General features: G+C 45.6%; 2 protein-coding genes across 2 annotated transcripts; one reads left to right on the top strand and one right to left on the bottom strand.

Moving 5' to 3' along the window:
- The first annotated feature begins 1632 nt into the window (after positions 1–1632).
- Positions 1633–4711, top strand: LOC131705012 (small integral membrane protein 44-like). The gene is made up of 2 exons (XM_059006889.1): positions 1633–2516; positions 3822–4711. Exons 1-2 carry the CDS (start codon positions 2282–2284, stop codon positions 4037–4039), a joined length of 453 nt encoding a protein of 150 aa, XP_058862872.1. The 5' UTR covers positions 1633–2281; the 3' UTR covers positions 4040–4711.
- Positions 4712–5536: 825 nt separating this feature from the next.
- LOC117965644 (phenylalanine--tRNA ligase alpha subunit-like) lies at positions 5537–22306 on the bottom strand. Its single transcript, XM_034910536.2, has 13 exons — positions 21986–22306; positions 20036–20173; positions 19549–19647; positions 19141–19259; positions 17560–17652; positions 16409–16537; positions 15440–15555; positions 14508–14592; positions 12340–12439; positions 12022–12190; positions 11574–11651; positions 9380–9494; positions 5537–6644 (listed from the first exon to the last, which is right to left on the bottom strand). Exons 1-13 carry the CDS (start codon positions 22130–22132, stop codon positions 6539–6541), a joined length of 1494 nt encoding a protein of 497 aa, XP_034766427.1. The 5' UTR covers positions 22133–22306; the 3' UTR covers positions 5537–6538.
- Between the last annotated feature and the right edge of the window lie 744 nt (positions 22307–23050).

Genomic DNA, 23050 nt, shown 5'->3' with positions numbered 1-23050 from the left:
GGAGGGGAGGGCAGTCACTGGAACAGCACAGTGCATTACTACCCATTCCTCACACTGAGACCTGAATGAACCTGCATGTAGAGGGAGGGGAGGGCAGTCACTGGAACAGCACAGTGCTGTACGACCCATTCTCCACACTGACCTGAATGAACCTGCGTGCAGAGGGAGGGGAGGGCGATCAGTGGAACAGCATTTTTAAATAGATCAAAAGAAAATAAATGTAATTGTTAAAAAAAACCTGGGAGTTAATAAATGATAATCTCAGTGGCGGTTCGTTTTTATATAAATATTAATATCGTAATGCGTTTATGCAACTGTCCTTTTGCTAAGTTATTTGTATATCATGTGTTGAGCATTTCATCAAATACATACCTGCAACACAAACCATTGCAATCCAAAGCTCCCCTGAACCCAGTGTTGTGAACTCACTGAACTAGAAACTTAAAAAAAGAAAGAACAGGATTTCAAAATGTTAACGACGACACCTTATCTAAATTGAAGCACTGTCACCTAATCATACATGTTAGCGTGGACAGCATATCTCAGGTGGGACTGGTGTGCCGCCGCACACATACTTATCAGTTAAATACAGCACCGAGCAGAACGAACAGCCGAATAACAGAACAGTGAAATAGATCGGCTAGACGCCACTTCAAATAAGAATGTATCTGATAAAGCCTGCTCACAATCCCGTGACGTGTGAATAGTCCGTGTCTGAGCTCGACTCTCACTTTGCTATGCAATTAGTTGACTATTTGGTGCTGTCCTAATGTCTTTTTATGACCACAGGGATGGAAATACGCCTCCCGTTGCACAGCAGTTTGATCCATTCCTGGTTTGACTAGAAGTTTAATGAGACACACCTCTACACACACTGGGGCTGCTGATCAAGCTCGTAGTAAAACCTGGAATGGATGAAACGGCTCAGCGATAGGATTGTGAATTCCCCCCACATGCTTTCAGATTTGTCATCAGTGCTGTTGACAGTCCAGTTTGATTACATTCCCCAAAGGTAGTTGCACTGTAGGGGACACAGACCTGATTTAGGAAACCCGCTTGCCACTTCACTAGGATGCAATTGGCACCAGCTACAATTGTAAACGCTTTGGAGCCAGCGATAATTATTATTATTATTATTATTTGTTTATTTAGCAGACGCCTTTATCCAAGGCGACTTACAGAGACTAGGGTGTGTGAGCTATGCATCAGCTGCAGAGTCGCTTACAACTACGTCTCACCCGAAAGACGGAGCACAAGGAGGTGAAGTGACTTGCTCAGGGTCACACAATGAGTCAGTGGCTGAGGTGGGGTTTGAACCGGGGACCTCCTGGTTACAAGCCCCTTTGTTTAACCACTGGACCACCATAGTTGGTGACCAAAGTGGTTAGAAAGCTGACGTAACAATAAGACCCGCCCTGTCTCAAAGAACTACTCCTGAAATTCGATCTCGTACGTCATGCTTCTCTATTTTTTTTACTGCTAAACGCATTGAAAGCAACACACCGCTTGGCTGGCAAAAGCAAACCGACGGGACTGCGGCCAATCAGACCCGGTTTTAAAGCGACTGAAGTGACATCACGAAGAGGGGGGTCCGGGCTGAGCAAGCTTAGCAACGCGTGGGCACCGACAGGCGTGAGTCTGTGGAGCCAGACCGTTCAGCACCACGGACAGCGACGGCAGAACGGGTGCGCGTCTTCCGAGCCAGCGTGACGCGATACTGAAGGACTGAAGTATGCATTTCATTTTACTTATTTGGGAAGGAAAAGGTCTAGTCTGAAAGAGGAATTTGAAAACCGACTACTGTCAGCATTAAATTAAAGAGAGCTTCCTGTTTTGTTTTGTTTTTTAAATTCTTCAAACTTACCGCAGCATAAATTAGACGCTTTTTGTGGATTGTTAAAATAAGGACTCTTTTTTTAAGCTTATTTTTTTATTTAATAAGAAAAAACAAATTTTTCATTATTAATTTGTATTGGGATAAAAAAAACGGTAGAATAAAGTTATATATTATTTTTTTCCCAAATCAATTCTCAAACATTTCTGTATTTTCAATCCTTATGCCTCAGTAGTATACATTTTATGATTTTTTTTTTTTAAATCTGACAAGGCATGATTAATAACAAAAATACTTTGTATAGCAATTTAATTACATAAACAAAGTTTCACTTTTTTTTTTGTTTTGACAAATTACAGAAATCTGTAACACAAGTCTAACTATATAACTCTTTAACTAAAGAAAACGTTCTTGAAAAAAAAAACACTTTCCTCCACATTTGAAAGCATGGATCTCATGGTGAACATGACCAGTTTTAACCTGACGGACGAGGAAGGCCACGCGTACCAGTACTCCTTCTCCAATACCGAGCCGCTCTACAAGGACTACAAGCCGCCGCAGCGGGACCTCATCCCGCTCCCCAAAGCCGTGCTCTACCTCCTCATGGCCGCGCTCGTTATCGTGGTGGTCGCGTATGCCATCGTGGGTCATCTCATCACGGACCTGGCGCACGACTTAGCAGGTGAGGCGCTTCATGCAAGCTGCAAGAGGCTCCATAGAATCCCTTCGGTCATAAAGTCGAATGAAACCTGCTGAATAATGTTACGGTACACACCGCTTTGTAGTTTTTTCTCCCATATACTGACATTTTGAAATACTGTATCTTGCGATATCATGTTGTAGTTTCTTTGATTACATGATAGAGATTTAAATTATGTTCATTATATATATATATATCTATATCTATCTATCTATCTATCTATCTATCTATCTATCTATCTATCTATCTATCTATCTATCTATCTATATATATATATATATATATATATATATATATATATATATATATATATATATATATATATATATATCAGCCATAGCTGATTTCAGTAAGTAGGAAATCAAAGCTTGGGGCATGCTGGAAACAGTTCCCCACAATCCATTTTTAAAGATGTTTTTTGTTGTTATAACCAAGAATCTGAGAGACAGGCGATATGAATATTAATGCGGGCTGTTAGTTTTCCGTTCCATTTAAATTTACAGTTTGAAACTTAACTGAAAACGCTCGTAAACAATCAGAAGAGCCACCCCTGAAATAAATAAATAAATAAATAAATACATAAAATACTGTAACCCTTTACTGCCCAGGGTATGTTCCTATACCTCAATGTCATATATATATATATATATATATATATATATATATATATATATATATATATATATATATATATATATATATATATATATATATATAGGGCAGCAGTGTGGAGTCTTGGATTCTTGACCGGAGGGTCGTGGGTTCAATCCCAGGTGGGGGACACTGCTGATGTACCCTTGAGCAAGGTACTTTACCTAGATTGCTCCAGTAAAAACCCAACTGTATAAATGGGTAATTGTATGTAAAAATAACGTGATATCTTGTAACAATTGTAAGTCGCCCTGGATAAGGGCGTCTGCTAAGAAATAAATAATAATAATCAGACACTGGGCAGCAAAGAGTTAACCATTAAACCCCTTTATTATTATTTATTTATTTGACAGACGACTCTATCCAAGGCGACTTGCAGGTGTAACAGGGCAGTTCAGAGTTACAGTGCAAAACAATATTGAAATACATTTTACAATCAAAATACTGCTAAAATACAATATGAATTAGGATGCAGCAAGTTAGGACTACAGCAAACTGTATTTACAATGACATGTCAGCAGTGCAATAGTGCAAGGATAGCGCATCAGCTGAGGATCCAGTAACGTGGCTCTGAGGTGGGGTGAATGCAGTGCAATGCCATGCGAGTTTAGCCAGTCCTTTCTCTGTTGCTTTCAGACTGTGTTCTGGGTCCCAGCCCGGAGGAGCAGGAGAAGGACACTGATTTGAGCTGCATCTCGCCCTCCAAGGCGCCGGCAGTGGCGTTCTCCTCCCTGCACACCAACGCCTTCCACGTGTGGGATCAGGACGAGGTGCACGTCCCCCTGCCATTGGAGGACAGCCCGCCCCCTAGCCCCGCCCACGAGCACGCCCAGCCCCTCCCACAGGCGTCCTAGACACACCCCCTACACCCTTCACCCTACCCCCCTTCATCTTCCCCTAGAGAAAGCGTGCTATCACCTTCACACACCTTGGCTGTATTGATTCCTGTATTATGTCAACAAGGTCAATGTAACGGGCTTTGGAGGGGACCTTGACAAGCTGGTGACCCAGAGAGGTGCACTCCTCCTGGGCTAGGGGGAGAGTTAAGGCCCTTTCCATCTCCGTCAGCACCGATAAGACCCCAAACCCTAAACCTCAGCCTGGCCGCAGACAGCAACGAAGGCTACTGCATGCAGAAAAGGAGTCATGTTTTAGGTTCACAGAGTGAACTCTGACCCACAGCGCCGAAGCTAACTGCCCGCCCACATTCCGTTGAAGCTGATTGGTGGGGAAGGCAGTAGCGGGGGAGGGGCAGGCTTTCTACAGGCTGAAAAAAAAAAAAACACAGCTGTTCATTGGAATGAACAAACTGGACCTGAAAAAAATGACTTTGATGAAGTTGTTTCAAGCGAGGTATTCCGATCTGGTCGGGTACAAGGTACGACCCCTGACCTCCTGTATATGCAAGCTGCTGAACTATTGGTCTAGTTGGCTCACGTGACCAATACGTCCTGGAAAGCCAGCCAAAAAAGGACCAGCGTGTGCCGACTGGACACCGAGCAACTACAAATAACTTCAGAGAAAAAGAAACGTCGTTGAAGTTTGAGCCTTTTTTAAAACTGTGTTTTCAATGTATTAAATTTAACAGAGGTAGTATTTTACATACCTGACAGCCCTAGATGCTGTATATTAAGATTCCTATTAGATTACTGTGTGTAGAGGACCACGACAATAATGGAAACATGAAGGCATTGTTAAGAATTTTAGAAATGTAATTGGTACATTAAAAAGTGTTGTTATTATTATTATCTTCATTAGGAGTGAACTTGTAGTCTTTTTGGCGCCTGTAAAAGGTAAATTGAAAAATAAAAAATATTCTGCTTTTTATTTTATTGAAATACAAACTTCAAATGGATTCAGAGCCACGTGTTTTTATACCTCCCGTCTATAACAATGAAACACGCAGCGGTGCTGAATTTAGATATCCTAAAAGAAAGTGCAACGGCAGCGTTATTGAGTCGTTTCAACGGGTCTTGACTTTCACACTTCTCTGGAGAAGAGGGTTCATTTCACGGCAAACCTTGAGAAAGTCACGCAACACCAAACCTGGGCAACAGCGTCGAACAGTCGAGTTAAAAATAAACAAATACATTTGATCAAGTCAGGTTCTCCATTTATGGGCGTGTTTTTACAGTTGTTTTTTTTTTACTGGAGCAATCTAGGTAAAGTACCTTGCTCAAGGGTACAGCAGCAGTGTCCCCCACCTGGGATTGAACCCACGCCCCTCCGGTCCAGAGCCCTGACCACTACTCCACACTGCTGCCGATCCTACTGCATGGATTCTCCTCAATGCAGGAGAATGGCAGCGGCAGGGTATATGTACACATGAAAGCAGCAAACACACATAGATATCCGGCAAAGCCTTTTAATGTAGGGTTATTATGTACACGTGGGCTCCACAGTCATGAAGCTGGCTCAGTAAAATGCCTGGACTCCTGTTCTGTTTCCACCTGCCACCAGGACTGAGCTGAAAGCGGTTTGAAACGGGACTTGTTCATTTCCATCAGCAGCAGATGTGAGATCAAATCAAATTCAGTGGGACTCTGTCTGTCTGTCTGTGTGTGTGTCTGTCTGTGTGTGTCTCTGTCTGCCTGTCTGTCTGTGTGTCTGTCTGCGTGTCTGCCTGTCTGTCTGTGTGTGTGTGTCTGTGTCTCTGTGTGTGTGTGTGTCTCTCAGCTCCAGTTAGTATTGCAGGCTGCAGATCTGCATCTCTCCACACTGATGGGTGAAGTTACCTGATGAGCGTCCGATGAGAAGGACGTGAGAGACGGGTTTAAAATCTCTGACTGCAGAACAATAATATGTAGGCTGAACGACTGTGAATACATGATACCGTCAGGGAAATAGTGGAGGTTGGTGAATTAACTTATAAATAGCAGTTATAAAATAATTGTGACACACACACAGGTTTGCCTCTTGTGTAAGATCAGGGTGCAGAGTGGATTGCAGACTGCGGGTGGACCCGGCTGCAGCCCCAGTCTGATACTGGGAACGAGAGGAGAGTGAGTTTCACACACTGGAGTGGATTTATACTGAACCATAAAATCAAAAACAGGCATGCATATACATATTAGATTATGAATAGTCTGCAGTGTTGAGAGTGGAGTTCTCCGGAGCGCTCCGCAGTGTTGAAAGGAATTTTTTCAAGCTGTTAGTTTTGTTATACTCAAACTTGACACCAAACTAATTTCACTTGTGACCCATCACCTAGCAACCAGTCCAAAGAGCAGAAACCCACAGTCCTCCTTCCTGGTCAATATTGTTTCAGGGCAGCCCAGCCGCTGGCGAGGGCAAGGAACTGAAGGAGGGGAGCGAGGGGTCCTCAGGCCAGCGGTGTCCACGCGCCTGCCTGTTCAGGAGTCCAGTCGACACACTGGGCTGTCGTAGACCATCTGCAGATTCACTTTGTGACCAACCAGCTCTCGGATGTTGTTGATTCCATATTTGATCATGGTGGGCCTGCAAGAAAAACAACATGAAAGAAGAAATGAAATATTGGAAGAAACGCCCGGTCTGTCCTGCTGAATGGGAGGAGAGGAGTGAATTGAAACGGGACGGGAGCAGCACTGGAATGCACGTCAGTGTACAGAACACTGCCATGTGTCACTCACTGTGGCTGAAGAGGTTCAGGGCACCGTGTTACAGTGCGTGTGCGTGTGTACAGCGCAGTGGCTAACACCACGTGATCCCACTCCGATAGACATACAAACAATACGCACGCACTGTGCTTTCATTGTGGAGGTAGGCAGGGGTAATGTCTTCACAGCACGTCAGTTAAATACGTTTCTGCAAACTGAAATGGGCTGCCACGAGATCTCAGAATAGTCCCAGTTATATACATGGAAAAAGAAACAAATAAAAATACAAATGCCACCAGAACGAACGAACGAACGCACGCATTGGAGGCTGTGTGGTTAAAGAAAAGGGCTTGTAACCAGGAGGTCCCCGGTTCAAATCCCACCATAGCCACTGACTCATTGTGTGACCCTGAGCGAGTCACTTCACCTCCTTGTGCTCCGTCTTTCGGGTGAGATGTAGTTGTAAGTGACTCTGCAGCTGATGCATAGTTCACACACCCTAGTCTCTGTAAGTCGCCTTGGATAAAGGCGTCTGCTAAATAAGCAAATAATAATAATAATAATAATAATAATAATAATAATAATAACATTGCTTATTTTTAGTTTTCTATTGAAGTTCAAAGCCAGGTAAAGGTAGATTTAAAGAAACAGGATAATATTGAAGTAATCCAGAACTACTCTGAACAACTGCCTACACCATGAAGGGAATGTGATAAAGAAGTGAAAAGGAGTTTTGATGCTACATTCTGCTCAGATCAACGGGTCAAAACCACACTTCAATGTTCCGGATGGGGTAACTCTGCATGACGTCCGGTTAAATTATTCAAAAAACAACAAACCTTTTTGTTAAAAGCCAAGACTGCACTGAGAAAGCTTACGGCTTTAACCCCTCGAGGGACACAAGGAACCGAGCGCTCGTTCAAACGGTTTCTTCTTCAAATACATTTGAGAGCGACTCGAGCATCGCGAGGAGGAGACTGACCCCCTCTTGTTTGTCGCATTGAAAAAACAATAAAGTTAGCATAATTTGTATTTGTGGGACACACGCATGTCCCTTGTACCTTAAAAAGGGTTCAATCCTATTTCAAGTGAAAAATAATAAATAATAAAACAAGGCACAGAAAAAACACACACGCAATCCCCGCAATGGTACACAAACAAGCAGTTACACAAGAGAGGATTTCAGGAACAGGTGGTCAACGGAGAGAGAGCCCGCTAATCCTCTTACACTGAGACCCAAGGGTGCTCCCCGTTCCTGTTAAAACGCAGGATTACCCGGCAATCCCAGATTTAAATTCCTGAGATTAGAACTCTGCTTCCCTGCCTCCTTCCCATCAGAACCCTCTTCCCACACTCCGCACTGCAAAGCACAGATCACAGCCCAGGCGAAACCCATTCATCTGCAGTTTTTCATTTCCAGTAGTTTGTGCTTCATTTAGACTTCAGAGACTGTCCCCGATGTAATGGAGCTCCCCCTAGTGGCGGATGAGTTAATAACACTGACGTCAGCACCACACCCCACACTGCCCTCTTCAATGCAGAGCTTGCCTTTCAGTTGAACAGTAAGACGTCTTTGAATAACGCATGGTTTGCACAAGGCATCACACAAGCCACTGTGAGTCGGTCTGTAGGCACACCTCCACTACATCCCAATGGACATTGGCTACGGGATTGCAAGTCCAATGCTCAGACTGCTTGGAATCAGATGTGTGTGCGCGTGTGCGTGTGTCAGTGTGTGTTTGTGTTTGTGTGTGTGTATGTCAGTGTGTGTCAGTGTGTGCGTATGTCAGTGTGTGTGTGCGTGTGGTGCAGGTCTCCTCTCAGATTGCCCGGTGTCTGCTCACAGAAACAGAGACAGCTCTCTAGGTCTCCTCTGCGCCCGCCAGCAGACAGGAAGCACCTCCGTCTCCAGCAGCTCTCTTAATGGAATCGATCGACCCGACGAGCACAGGGTCATTCCGCCAGCCTCGTCCCAATGACAAGTGAAGTGATCAATACACTGGATCAGAGGACCAGTGTTCAAGGGATGAACTAGCTGGCTCCCAGACACCAGCACAGCACAGTGCAGCACAGCACAGCACAGCACAGCACAGCAGAGCAGAGTCCGAGTGCTCTAGACTACCCAGCACTGGATTTACAGTCTCAGATCCCCAGTACAGTAGACCTCTATACTAGACTGTATTGAATTAGCTGGCTCTCAGATCTCCAGTACAGCACTGAGTTCTCTACACTAGACTGTATTGAATTAGCTGGCTCTCAGATCTCCAGTACAGCACTGAGTTCTCTATACTAGACTGTGTTGAATTAGCTGGCTCTCAGATCCCCAGTACAGCACTGAGTTCTCTATACTAGACTGTATTGAATTAGCTGGCTCTCAGATCCCCAGTACAGCGCTGAGTTCTCTATACTAGACTGTATTGAATTAGCTGGCTCTCAGATCCCCAGTACAGCACTGAGTTCTCTACACTAGACTGTATTGAATTAGCTGCTCTCAGATCCCCAGCACCCCGTGCTTCAGAATACACTGCAGTGTATGTGTGAGTTCATTCACATGGTCAGAAAGACTGTAATGAGGCCACACTGTGGAGACTGCCAGGCCTCTGGCCCTCCACTCACCTCTCCAGCGACAGTCCCCAGGCGATGACTGAAACCCCCTCAGGGAGCCCCATCGGCAGCAGCATCTCCGGTCGGAAGACCCCCGAGTTCCCCACCTCCACCCACTTCTTCAGACCTGCAGCAGACACAGCACAGGAACCCGAGTGAGAAACACTGAGAGACACGCGCACACACTGACACACTGACACACACACACTGACACACAGACACACACACTGACACACACACACACACGCACTGAGAGAGACAGCGCAGGAACCCGAGTGGGAAACACAGACACACACACTGAGAGACAAAACAGGAACCAGAGTGAGAAACACTGAGAGACACACACACACACACACGCACTGAGAGAGACAGCACAGGAACCCGAGTGAGAAACACTGAGAGAGACACACACACACACACACACTGACAGAGACACACACTGACAGAGACAGCGCAGGAACCCGAGTGAGAAACACAGAGAGAGACACACACACACCTACACTGACACACACACACACACACGCACTGAGAGACAGCGCAGGAACCCGAGTGAGAAACACAGACACACACACTGAGAGACAAAACAGGAACCAGAGTGAGAAACACTGAGAGACACACACACACACACACACACACGCACTGAGAGAGACAGCACAGGAACCCGAGTGAGAAACACTGAGAGAGACACACACACACCTACACTGACACACACACACACACGCACTGAGAGACAGCGCAGGAACCCGAGTGAGAAACACTGAGAGAGACACACACACACACACTGACAGAGACACACACTGACAGAGACAGCGCAGGAACCCGAGTGAGAAACACTGAGAGAGACACACACACACACACACACTGACAGAGACACACACTGACAGAGACAGCGCAGGAACCCGAGTGAGAAACACTGAGAGAGAGACACACACACACACACACACACACACACTGAGAGAGACAGCGCAGGAACCCGAGTGAGAAACACTGACACACACACACACAGACACACACACACTGACAGAGACACACAGACAGACACACACTGACACACACACACACACTGACAGAGACACACACACTGACAGAGACACACACACACAGACACACACACACTGACAGACGCACACACACACACACACTGACAGACGCACACACACACACACACTGACAGAGAGACACACACAGACACACACACACACACACTGACAGACACACACAAACACACACAGACAGAGACACACACACACACACACACACTGACAGAAACAGCACAGGAACCAGAGGGAGAAACACTGACAGAGACACACACAGACAGACAGATACACACACACCCCCCCGGTGCACAGTTAGTGAAATGCGTTCACGGCAGGAAGTCAAGTCACTGTGCTGTCAATTCTGAGGCTCAACGCAGCAGCTCCGGCACCTCCGAGTGTGCTCTCAAAGCAATGAATAACAACACAAAGCAGCTGCAAACACTTCCACCTGTGCAACACCACGGGAGTCTGCTGCCTCGTTATTACTGAGAGCTGGAGCACGACCTCCAAGAAGACTAAGCATGACTTCACTAGAGAAATCCATCAAAACTTATCACAAAGACCATCCTACTGCAGACGCAATGCTCTTACTGCATCTCGCGTTCCTGGCCACGCTGTGATAAAGGTATCGGACTCCCAAAGCCCTCGAAGGAAGGACAGCCTTGCTGTGTACAGCAGGGCTCCCATTACCCGTTACAGTGACACAAACTCTCTGTGGTTTTTATTTTAGACAGAGGCAGAAGCTTTACTGGCTGTCTCTCCAAACAAGTGAACAAAATTCAATTTACAAACTGCCTTTCTGCATCTCCTATCCATGTAGAAACCAGGCTGTGCCCTCATTACAGTGAAACACACACGCAAAACTAGCTGAAAACGCTGGTGAAGACACTAGAACCATGTGACTGACTGACCTAGCTTCTTATATAGGCTTGGTGGTCCAGGGGTTAAAGGAAAGGGATTGCTACCAGGACGTTCCCAGTTCAATCCCAGTTCAGTGACAGACTCCCTGTGTGTGACCCTGAGCAAGTCACTTCACCTCCTTGTGCTCCGTCCTTCGGATGAGACGCAAAACAAACGAGGTCTTGTTGGAAGTGACTCCGCAGCAGCATGATGATTCACAGCTCACCCCCTTGTCTCTGCAAGTCGCTTCAGATAACGACTAGTCTTACCTTCGTGGTAGCTGAACACCTCCATGCTGGGCTCTGTGTAGGGGTTGAACGCAGGTTTGAAGCGGAGTTTAGTGATTCCTGGACACAAGAGAAGAGAAACACAGCATACAGTTTATATATGGGCAGCGGTGTGGAGTAGTGGTTAGGGCTCTGGACTCTTGACTGGAGGGTCGTGGGTTCAATCCCAGGTGGGGGACACTGCTGCTATACTCTTGAGCAAGGTACTTTACCTAGATTGCTCCAGTAAAAACCCAACTGTATAAATGGAGAATTGTATGTAAAAATAATGCGATATATTGTCGCTATTTAAATACTGTGCCTGGTTTTGCTCCAAGTGTTGCACTGCGCCTGTTAGACTACTCCACGGATTCTCGGTGCTAAAATCGCTTAGCGTTTCGGATTGTGTGAGATTTCTTGAACCCGGGACCAGCCCGGCAGTGGGACTCACCCAGCTTGATGAAGAACTGGTGCAGGACTCCCATGAGGTCCCCCAGCGTGAGCCCGTAGTCTGCCACCACGCCCTCCACCTGGTGAAACTCTGCCAGGTGAGTGGCATCCAGAGTCTCGTTGCGGAACACGCGGTCGATCGAGAAATACTTCACTGGGGTGAACTCCTCCTGCGAGACACATTCCACACCTCGGGTTTATTTATTTGGCAGGACGCCTTTATCCAAGACGACTTACAGGTGTTACAGGGCAGCACAGGGTTACAATGCAAGATTCATATTGAAACACAGTGACAGAAAATAACAACACCACCCCCTACCTGCTGAGCGAGGCGGTACAGCATGCGCGCGCTGACGGCAGTGGTGTGAGTCCTCAGAATGTTCTTCTGCGCTTCTTCAATCTTCCAGTCATACTTGTACCTACAGAACAAACACGCGGATTGCATTTATTAAAAGAGCTGTGATCAAAACAACATACTGTGAAAAGTGTTGAATTTAAAATCAAGGGAAGTAATGTTAAAACTTTACAATGCATTATTAAGACCTCATCTAGAATATTGTGTTCAGTTCTGGTCACCTCGTTACAAAAAGGATATTGCTGCTCTAGAAAGAGTGCAAAGAAGAGCGACCAGAATTATCCCGGGTTTAAAAGGCATGTCGTATGCAGACAGGCTAAAAGAATTGAATCTATTCAGTCTTGAAGAAAGAAGACTACGCGGTGATCTGATTCAAGCATTCAAAATCCTAAAAGGTATAGACAATGTCAACCCAGGGGACTTTTTTGACCTGAAAAAAGAAACAAGGACCAGGGGTCACAAATGGAGATTAGATAAAGGGGCATTCAGAACAGAAAACAGGAGACACTTTTTTTACACAGAGAATTGTGAGGGTCTGGAACCAACTCCCCAGTAATGTTGTTGAAGCTGACACCCTGGGATCCTTCAAGAAGCTGCTTGATGAGATTCTGGGATCAATAAGCTACTAACAACCAAACGAGCAAGATGGGCTGAATGGCCTCCTCTCGTTTGTAAACTTTCTTATGTTCTTAAAAACAGCCTCCCTCACTGACTTGCTGTTCTCAATAAACAGGAACTGGGTTTAAAAGTGCAGCTAATACCTTGTTAATGAAAGCCAGTTAGCCACATTTGACTTGTTAGAAGCCAGACATTACAAACAGCACATCAACAAATGAGCCTGCCCTGGACTGGAGGGAGTCCCCTTTCTCTTAGGGGGTGAGGGAGGGAGCAGTTCAGTCTCCATACCTCAAGCCTGCCCTGCCCTGGAGGGAGCACCCTTTCTCTTAGGGGGTGAGGGAGGGAGCAGTTCAGTCTCCATGCCTCAAGCCTGCCCTGGTCTGGAGGGATCACCCTTTCTCTTAGGGGGTGAGGGAGGGAGCAGTTCAGTCTCCATGCCTCAAGCCTGCCCTGGACTGGAGGGAGCACCCTTTCTCTTAGGGGGTGAGGGAGGGAGCAGTTCAGTCGCCATGCCTCAAGCCTGCCCTGGACTGGAGGGAGCCCCCTTTCTCTTAGCGTTGGGAGACACCCCTATTCCAGTCTGGGGAGCCCATCTTGAGGAAGCAGTTCATTTTTCATTTCAGTGAAGTTAATTTTCCAGTCTTGCGATCCCGACACCCTCTCATCGCCTCGACAAGCGCGTTGATAAAACCGACACCTTTTCAATTAGCACTTCCTAACAGAACTGCTGTAGGGGAGGCTGTGAAACTGTGTCCGTCTCATTATAAAACAGATTGTTTCTTTGAAAACTAAACTTCAAAAGCAGTTAGTCCAGGCAGCACGGTCTAAAAAGGCTTCAGCTCTCTGCCTGTCTCTTCAGCGTGTCGTCTTAGGCAATTTTCAAATGCTATAACGTGAAACAGCTATAATACTGAAAATAAAAAATTCTCCAGAAACGCAAACTATTCTAAATATTTGCCATTTATTTTTTTTTAAAATACAAGCCAGACTCGCAAAAATCGAGTTCCAATCACTGCTATTCACATGCCTGACGGACTTCAATGTAGACTTCGTGCAAACTCTCAAAGTGTACCGCAAATACAGCACAGAGCACAAAGCTACAAATAAAACTCAGAACAGCGGATTCATCTCAACCCTAACATGTGCGTTTTTCACACAGGAAAACCCGATATCCGGGAGATCACACCAATATGTAGGAGGCAAGACTTACCGGAATAAGCAAGCGATCTAAAAGCAGAGCGGTCAACATCAACCGGCCTGCTGGCTTTTCAAAACTACATTTGACATCTTTTGAAAGGGTTCTAGTTTTACAAACCAGCTTTTCTCTTTTCTAGTTTCACAATTAAACCCCCCGTTTGTCTTTTTCAGTTTTGTATTTCAATTCACTGGTTTTAGCGGTGAATTTTCTTTGAGCGAAACACTTTGGATGAAAGGCTGTTTTGTACTGCACTGTAAAGAAACGCTGCTGCCCCCCCCCACCCCGCCCCGCCCCACCCCACCCCCTTGCCTCTTACCCCTGTGAGCCGTAGCCACCCTCAGAGTGCACTCTCTTCACTCGCTCCAGATAGTCCAGGGGGAACTCCGTGGCGATGGCCGGGTCTAGGATAAAACAAACCAGTTTAGCGGCGAGCGTTTCAGTGTCTATATCAATGCGGGCAGCAGTGTGGAGTAGTGGTCAGGGCTCTGGACTCTTGACCGGAGGGTCGTGGGTTCAATCCCAGGTGGGGGGACACTGCTGCTGTACCCTTGAGAAAGGTACTTTACCTAGATTGCTCCAGTAAAAAACCCAACTGTATAAATGGGTAATTGTATGTAAAAATAATGTGATATCGTGTAACAATTGTAAGTCGCCCTGGATAACGGCGTCTGCTAAGAAATAAATAATAATAATAATAATAATAATAATGGACTGCTTATAGTATTCCGGGGTGTGGACTCCCTGCCCGATTGACAGTGTGACTGGTCTCTTAATGGTCACATGACGAGGGGTGGGTGTGTCCTGATTATCCACCAAGGAGGGGCTGGCAGAATTGGAAAGAGAGGGGAAATAAAGAGGTAGAAAGAAATAAAGACAGAGAGAGTTAGAAAGGTCAGCACAGAAGGATGAGAAGGTAGGGGAGGATGGTGGTTAGCAGGAGTTCTGCAGGGCAGTGTATTCTGGTGCAGTGGTGTGCTAATTCCCAAAGGGATTTCTGTTATTCGTTGGGCTGTTGCTTGCTGCACTCTGGGTCTTTCAGAGAGCGTTTTGGTCGCATATAAAGCTGATCTGAAGTCTGAAGTCTTTCAGTATTCCTAAACTCTGCCCTCTTGAGCGTTTCAGTTAAACACAACTGCTGGTTTTTTTTTTTTTTTTTTTTTTTTTAATTATTCTATTCTGACAGCTGCTGGAATAAATCATTGAAACGGTTCACGCTGCATGCGATGGGTTTTTTGGAGCTGTACTTACCGGACAGGAAGAAGGTATCGTGCTGATCCCTGGCCGGGTGCTGCTGGGGTTGGAACAGGGCGTCGAAGTTCCAGAACGAGCTCTCGATGAAGTTATTGGTCGGCATCTCCGTGAAGCTGAAAAGGCAAGGACCAATCAGAGCACAGGCAGGGCAGTTCTAACCCCTCCCACTCACCACACCTCCTCCCCATTGGAGAAAACATCTTAATCAGGGGTGAGGGGGTCCAATCCCGGTCTTGGAGGGCTATTCCACTCCAGGTTTAACAGCTGACATAATAAACTACTTCAGGATCTGGATAGGGGGTTAGTTGATTGAATTAAACCATTCAGAGCAGGGCTGGAACAAAGACCAGGAGTGGAAGAGACCGCTTCAGCCGCCCCTGAACTAGATCTAGATTTCAGTAGTCGTTCTACCGCTAGCATGTATACTGATGTCCACTTTCGTAGTTTTTTTTTTTTTAAGCAATAGAACTATTTAAATGTCCAAGGCTAATCCTTCTGTAAATGTGCTAACGTGTTGATTTGATCAAAGCCTCTCCCCCATCAGCTGAAGTTAATTTTACAGCTCCAAGGAAAGAAACGGAACTCCTCAGCGCTGTAAAATGCTCTAAAAACACACAGTAATTATATTCTATGTTATTTTCATTTTGAATTTAAAATGACAGATTTATAATCTCTCTCTCTCAAACTGTGCTTTACTATCACAGTGTCCAATTATAATTAAGTGAAACAGTAAACTAGGAGACCCAGAAATGAGGTTTAACTGCGAGAACAAAAAACACAGAATTAAAACGCAGCAGGGATTTGTAACGCTTGGTCTGGTAGAAAGAGTTCCAGCGAACGATACAGCGCCGAGCCTCGACCTCCGAGCTAAACAAGCCTGGAGAAACCCTTTACAGCCTTCATGCTAATGTGTGTCTAAACATCACCCAGACAGATAGAGAGACAGACAGAGAGACAGGCACTCACCCCATCTCCAGGAAGATCTGTCTGAACTGTGTGCGCACCTTCATCAGCGGATGGAGGTGTCCGCAGTCGGGGATGATGCCCAGGGCGTCAAAGTTGTACGGCTTGAATTTCTTGTCACGCCACGCGCCGCTGTGTGCAGAGAAAGCAAACGAACTCCGATAAACACAAACACACACATAGGAGAAGCAAACGAACTCCGATAAACACACACACACACACAGGAGAAGCAAACGAACTCCGATAAACACACACACACACAGGAGAAGCAAATGAACTCCGATAAACACACACACAGGAGAAGCAAACGAACTCTGATAAACACAAACACACACACAGGAGAAGCAAATGAACTCCGATAAACACAAACACACACACAGGAGAAGCAAATGAACTCCGATAAACACAAACACACACACACACAGGAGAAGCAAACGAACTCCGATAAACACAAACACACACAGGAGAAGCAAACGAACTCCGATAAACACAAACACACACAAGAGAAGCAAACGAACTCCGATAAACACAAACACACACACACAGGAGAAGCAAACGAACTCCGATAAACACACACAAACACACAGGAGAAGCAAACGAACTCCGATAAACACACACACACACAAGAGAAGCAAACGAACTCTGATAAACACAAACACACACACACAGGAGAAGCAAACGAACTCCGATAAACACACACAAACACACAGGAGAAGCAAACGAACTCCGATAAACACACACAAACACACAGGAGAAGCAAACGAACTCCGATAAACACACACAAACACACACACACACACAGGAGAAGCAAGGGATGGGGCTGATTCCTATTTCTCAGTTCCATCCTTTTTTCCCCCTTGAAGGAATCGCAATTGATATTTTAGAGACATCTTAATTGTAACACCTTCAAAACATGTAAAAGGGAATTACTCGAACCCAAGTTTCTGCACAGCACTAGTCATTCTGCATTGGTAGAAAATGTACTGCTCCTCCCAGTCCCTCCTCAGCTCCACTAGAGCCACACTGCCTCCCTCCCTCCCAGTCCCTCCTCAGCTCCACTAGAGACACACTGCTTCCCTCCCTCCCAGTCCCTCCTCAGCTCCACTAGAGCCACACTGCCTCCCTCCCATTGTATTGCATTGCCTCACACTCACCTGGCTAGCATCTCAGGCGTCAGTTCTGTCTCCTGCTTAGTGACTGTGGTGCTGAAACTGCATCCTTTGGTGATCCAGTAAGACTTTACTGTCCTGGAAAGAGAAAAAAAAACAGTGAACAAATCCAACACGGGCTGTTCAGACACACTCCCTACATACGAACACGCCCGCTTACCATGAGCTTCAAACAACACCCCACTCTCTGTGTGAAGAAGAGTCTCCTTCAGCAACATGACTAGGTAACCCATTCCATCCCCTCCTCACCACTCTGTGTGAAGAAGAGTCTCCTTCAGCAACATGACTAGGTAACCCATTCCATCCCCTCCCCACTCTCTGTGTGAAGAAGTCTCCTTCATCAACATGACTAGGTAACCCATTCCATCTCCTCCCCACTCTCTGTGTGAAGAAGAGTCTCCTTCAGCAACATGACTAGGTAACCCATTCCATCCCCTCCCCACTCTCTGTGTGAAGAAGAGTCTCCTTCAGCAACATGACTAGGTAACCCATTCCATCCCCTCACCACTCTCTGTGTGAAGAAGAGTCTCCTTCAGCAACATGACTAGGTAACCCATTCCATCCCCTCACCTCTCTCTCTGTGTGAAGAAGAGTCTCCTTCAGCAACATGACTAGGTAACCCATTCCATCCCCTCCCCACTCTCTGTGTGAAGAAGAGTCTCCTTCAGCAACATGACTAGGTAACCCATTCCATCCCCTCCCCACTCTCTGTGTGAAGAAGAGTCTCCTTCAGCAACATGACTAGGTAACCCATTCCATCCCCCAGCATTCTGTTTCACAGTTCCACTCCAGTGTAATGGCTTCATGACCTTGTCTGAATTTGAAATCAGGTCAAGCAGTTCCTTATCATGCTACCAATCCTCTCAGCAGCTGAACCCACAGCATGGCTCCTGTTTATCACTGAAATTGTTTTTCAATGCATTAAACTAACGCACCCAGAGCCATCCTGCGCTCCCCTGTGCATTTGCTTAATTAAAATTTCCATCAAGCCAGTAACCCCGCTGGGCTGGAGTTGTTCCATTCGGAATCTGGATGAAGCGATGCTGAAGGCTTCCGATTTATTTTGCGATCCGTTTATAACTTTTTTTGAAACCCCTGCACTGGGTCAGGCGCTGGGTTAAAGAAAGTTCTCACTTTCCAATGCCCGTTACTGCTTCATTTCCTGGGTCATTTCAGCCCAGCGGTGTTTTCTGGGGGTCATGTGACTGGCTGCCAAGCATGTCAGCCAATAGGGGAAGCAGCCGATTGGTTAAAATGACAGGATGGAAGGCGCGGGGAACTTGAACTGCAACACTAACTGAAAACATGGCTTGCAAACAGAGATTTCTTTAACCATGTTTAAAACACATGGATGTATTTCATAACTGCAGCTTTAAGACCAACTTCTGGAACCCCACATGGTTTCCTGGACCATGCAATGTTCTGAAAGTCATTTCTGAGACCTGAGCGCCCTCTGCTGCTCACAATCTGGAACTGCAGTGTGAGGCAAAGGTGCTAGATCTGAGCTGATCTATACTGGCAAGAAACACCAACCGATTTCGCTTTTATTTGTCTGTGAGCACTTACACCTCGGACAGCAGCTTCCTCTTCTTCAGTTCGTTCTTCTCCTTCTCCTCCAGACTCCCTGCCTGTCCACGCTGGACGAGCTGCAGCCTGTCCTTCACGGTGTCCTCAATACTGTCCACCTGGAAGAAGGGACAGACCGGTGAGGGACACACAAGGCTGGACCAGCGCACAGCCAGCGTCTCGACACACAGTTCCCACGGCGGTCGAGGACAGCTGATCCCTTACTTAATTTCCAATCTCCGGTCCTGGTTTCTGTGCGGCGCTTACAAAATTGGAATTCACTTTGTCAGCTCCTTTTTAAGATTTCAGTGCCAGCACAACTGCGTTCTGATTGGGCAGAGCAGTGCTGGCACTGAGGAGGTGTTTTCAGTGGGAACGCGGCTGCAGGCAGGAGGCCAGTGAACTCACACTCTTGCAGATTCGAGGTCCTCCCTTTGCATTCTTGTCCAGTTTGATCCACTTGTTAGACATGGCCTTGCTGAAGCCCACCTTCCCACTGGGCAGCGTCTACAACAGAAGAGAAATCTGTGAGCTCCGAGACCCAGCCAGAGCGATCCACACTCAGCAGGGCGACATGCAGGCAGGCCGAAAGAACTGAAACATCTTGCAAGCTGCAGAAGACTTGCTGAAACTTTTTACAAAGTTTATTGTAATATATTTTCACAGGCTGAATGCAAAGAGATTTATTTAACCTCAAGTAGCTCAGGGATGGAAAGAAGGCTCCCATTGCACAGCAGTTTAATCCTGGCTTCACTATGAGTTTACAACGACACCCCTGAGCTTGTTACACTGCGGCTAATCAAGCTCTTATTAAAACCTGGAATGGGCGAAGTTGCTATGCAGCAGGAGTCTTGCCTCCACCCCCCCGCAGCACACAGACAGGCACTGCCCTTACCATGAGCTGGCTCTGAGCCATGCCCTCTGCTGGGATGCAGCTGAAGACGCGTGCCTCATGGCTGCCCTTCTCCGCGATCTCCTTCCCCTCCTCTGTCACCTCCCAATGCTTTGAGGAGCGGAGCTCAGCGCAGATCACCTGCAGACACAACCCCCAGAACCTCAATCAGATGGGAGCCACCGCAATCCAATCATTTTAATTGGTCTGATTAGAAAAGTGTTAAACATATTGGGCACGTCCGTTCATCAGAAAAGACATCATAAGAAACCCTACATCAGTGCTGCCCAAACACGGTCCTGGAGAGCCCCTGTCCGATAAGTTTTGTAGGTCACCCTAAATGTCTAATTTCTAAAGACTGGGAACACATGGAAGTTATTGATCAATTAAGCGAATAACTTGTTCAATTAAGGGAACTCTGGTCATCGGGCCAGTTTGCATGCTGGGAAAATGTCATGACTTGTTTACTGTCATGACTTATTTAAGGTGGTACGGTCGGGATTACAATATTGGTTTATGTTTAGTTTATGTTTGAATACAAATGTAATCCATTATACAAAAAAATCAAATACAACATGAAGTTTCAAAGCAGGAATTGTTAAATTAAACAAACCAAAACGATCTCAAATTATAATTCAGTCGTACCACCTTAAATAAGTCATGACAGTAGACAGAGAAGTCATGACATTTTCCAGGCATGTAATCCAGGCCATTGAGGGCTGAAAAGGGTAGTTCATTTTTTGTACCAAATGATCTCTAAATGGCTTCATTTAATAAATCACCTGCTTAATTGATCACAATGAAATTGTTCCAGGTGTTAAGAAATTGATGATTAAAGGTTACCTGTAAAACCTGCTGGACGGTTTGGTTTTGCATTGCGAGGCGAGTTGAAAAGCCTGAACTGTCCCACTGCAGATGGAAACCCTATACAGTGTATACGACTTTATGCCTACAGTATTCCACTGTAAATTGAAAAGAGATGAGATTGAATATACAGTACCGTACATCGTCCTATCTTAGTCAGGACTGCCGTCCCTGACCACCTTCCGGCGCCTCCTCAAGACTCACCTCTTCAGACAGCACCTGTAGAAACTCCTACTTTCCATCTGGACACTTTATCACTCTTCCTTAAATGTGCTTTACTTGCTCTTATCTGCCCCCTATTTTACTGCATTTAATCCTGTACTTTAGAGTACTGTAATCTGTCACAAGTGTTATTTAATCTGTAGTATTTTGTTTTTAATTATATCCTGATGTAACTATCACAGACACTGTTATCTGCTCCGTTATTGAATAGTATTTTGTCACACTTGTACTTGCTAGAACCGAAGTCATTGTATTTTATCTTGCTCTTAATTGTATTAATACTTGTACTGTGATTCTTGAAATGTATTTTTGTTTAGGACTGTAAATCGCCCTGGATAAGGGCGTCTGCTAAGAAATACATAAATAAATAAATAAATAAATAAATAAATAAATAAATAATAATAATAATAATAATAATAATAATAATAATATATTAATATCCACGGCTGTGTGACACCAAGCTAACAAACCCTATATCACCCGCGTATTGTTTTTTTTGACAACACACGTTTCGGTAACATTTTAACAACATGACCAACGTTTCGGCTTCAAACTACATTAACACTGCCTCGTCCTGAAGCTGTTCTAGAAGGGCTCTGGAACACACGACCCGTTCTAGAACTGCGCAGAACCAGACTCGAACAATTCCAGAATGGGCTGCCCGCCACCCAAAACCGACTGAGATAAACTGGAGACGGCTTCAGAGCGCTCTGTTTGAATCATGTACCCATTTGTTCGTTTTTTTTAAGCACGGTATTCAGAGTACAGCAGCGCTGCGTCTTGCACAGACTCGGGCTCGGATTGCATCACTTTCCTCCCCTGCCCTCCCTGTTCATTTTGCACCGCCGCGTCGCCAGGACCCTTTACCTCCCCGAGCGCTTGCAAGCTCTTAACAGCACCGACCACCAACTGATGATCCACCCCGAGACTCGCCGCCGCCTGCTGGCTGTCAACGCCGCCATCCGCCTGATCGAGCCGCTGAAGAAGAGACTCCGCCACGCCGCTGTCAGCCATGCTGCAAACCAACCCGCACAGCAACACTCGCCTCACCGCGGCGGAAGCGACGCGGCTCACTCACCGGAACAGAAATACAAAATATATATATTTTTATTTCTGTGCCGTCTTGAATTAAATGTAATGGGTGCAAACACAACAGTTGCAACCCTCGTGAATCAATTCTGTGTTTTGGTTGAGGAAAATAATACTGTGTCCGCGTTGCTAAGGGTTACATATGGAAAGCGTACGGGCGAGGCGGCCATGTTGAGTGAGGTATTAATGCAGCCCCACAACCAATGACGTCACTGTTATTGCTAGTCAGGTGAGTGGAAGCCTCGCTATACCTGACGTTTGTTTAGGAATAGGATATCCGTTTCTGGTTTATATGATCTAGCAATGCATTCTTCCATAGCTGTAAAGCAGTTCATATTTCTACTGCAGTATATTCATATTAACTCAATATATGGCTTGTGTTCTTATGTTCTTATATTAACTCAATATATGGCTTGAATTGTGATGTGTTCAAGTAAAGGTCTGACCAATATCAATTCAACTGGAGGTATTATTTTGTATGGATTCTATTTAATAATAATAATAATTATAATAATAATAATAATAATAAAGACTCTCCATAAAAACTGTCAACCCCACAATTCAGTATCATAGCTATTTCAGTTTTAAGAATGTATTGCAATTAAAAAAATAATCATTTTCCTAGGGTGTCCCAGACGTCCCGGTTTGACCAGAACCGCCCCTCTTCTCTGGTCCCGGTCTCCTGACATGTAAGTATGACATCCAGACAGACAGACCCCTTCGTCCATTCCTAGAACCTGACACCTGTAACGTTATTTTTTTGTACCAATAGAAATATACCACGCATCAAAAGAAACTTATCACTCTTACAACGTATTTATTTTAAAAAAAATAATAAGGTAT

This window comes from Acipenser ruthenus, chromosome 34 (assembly GCF_902713425.1).
Source record: "Acipenser ruthenus chromosome 34, fAciRut3.2 maternal haplotype, whole genome shotgun sequence".
NCBI classification, from domain to species: Eukaryota; Metazoa; Chordata; class Actinopteri; order Acipenseriformes; family Acipenseridae; genus Acipenser; species Acipenser ruthenus.
This window is presented reverse-complemented; position numbering and strand designations above follow the sequence as displayed.

Bases quoted from the DNA above. Each gene is read 5' to 3' on its own strand.
- LOC117965644 (XM_034910536.2), bottom strand. From the start codon at position 22,132: ATGGCTGACAGCGGCGTGGCGGAGTCTCTTCTTCAGCGGCTCGATCAG. The intron at 19,648-20,035 runs GTAAGGGCAGTG...CTTCTGTTGTAG, and splicing joins TGGCTCAGAGCCAGCTCATG to ACGCTGCCCAGTGGGAAGGT. The intron at 14,593-15,439 runs GTAAGTACAGCT...GTTTTATCCTAG, and splicing joins CGATACCTTCTTCCTGTCCG to ACCCGGCCATCGCCACGGAG.
- LOC131705012 (XM_059006889.1), top strand. From the start codon at position 2,282: ATGGATCTCATGGTGAACATGACCAGTTTTAACCTGACGGACGAGGAA. The intron at 2,517-3,821 runs GTGAGGCGCTTC...TGTTGCTTTCAG, and splicing joins CCTGGCGCACGACTTAGCAG to ACTGTGTTCTGGGTCCCAGC.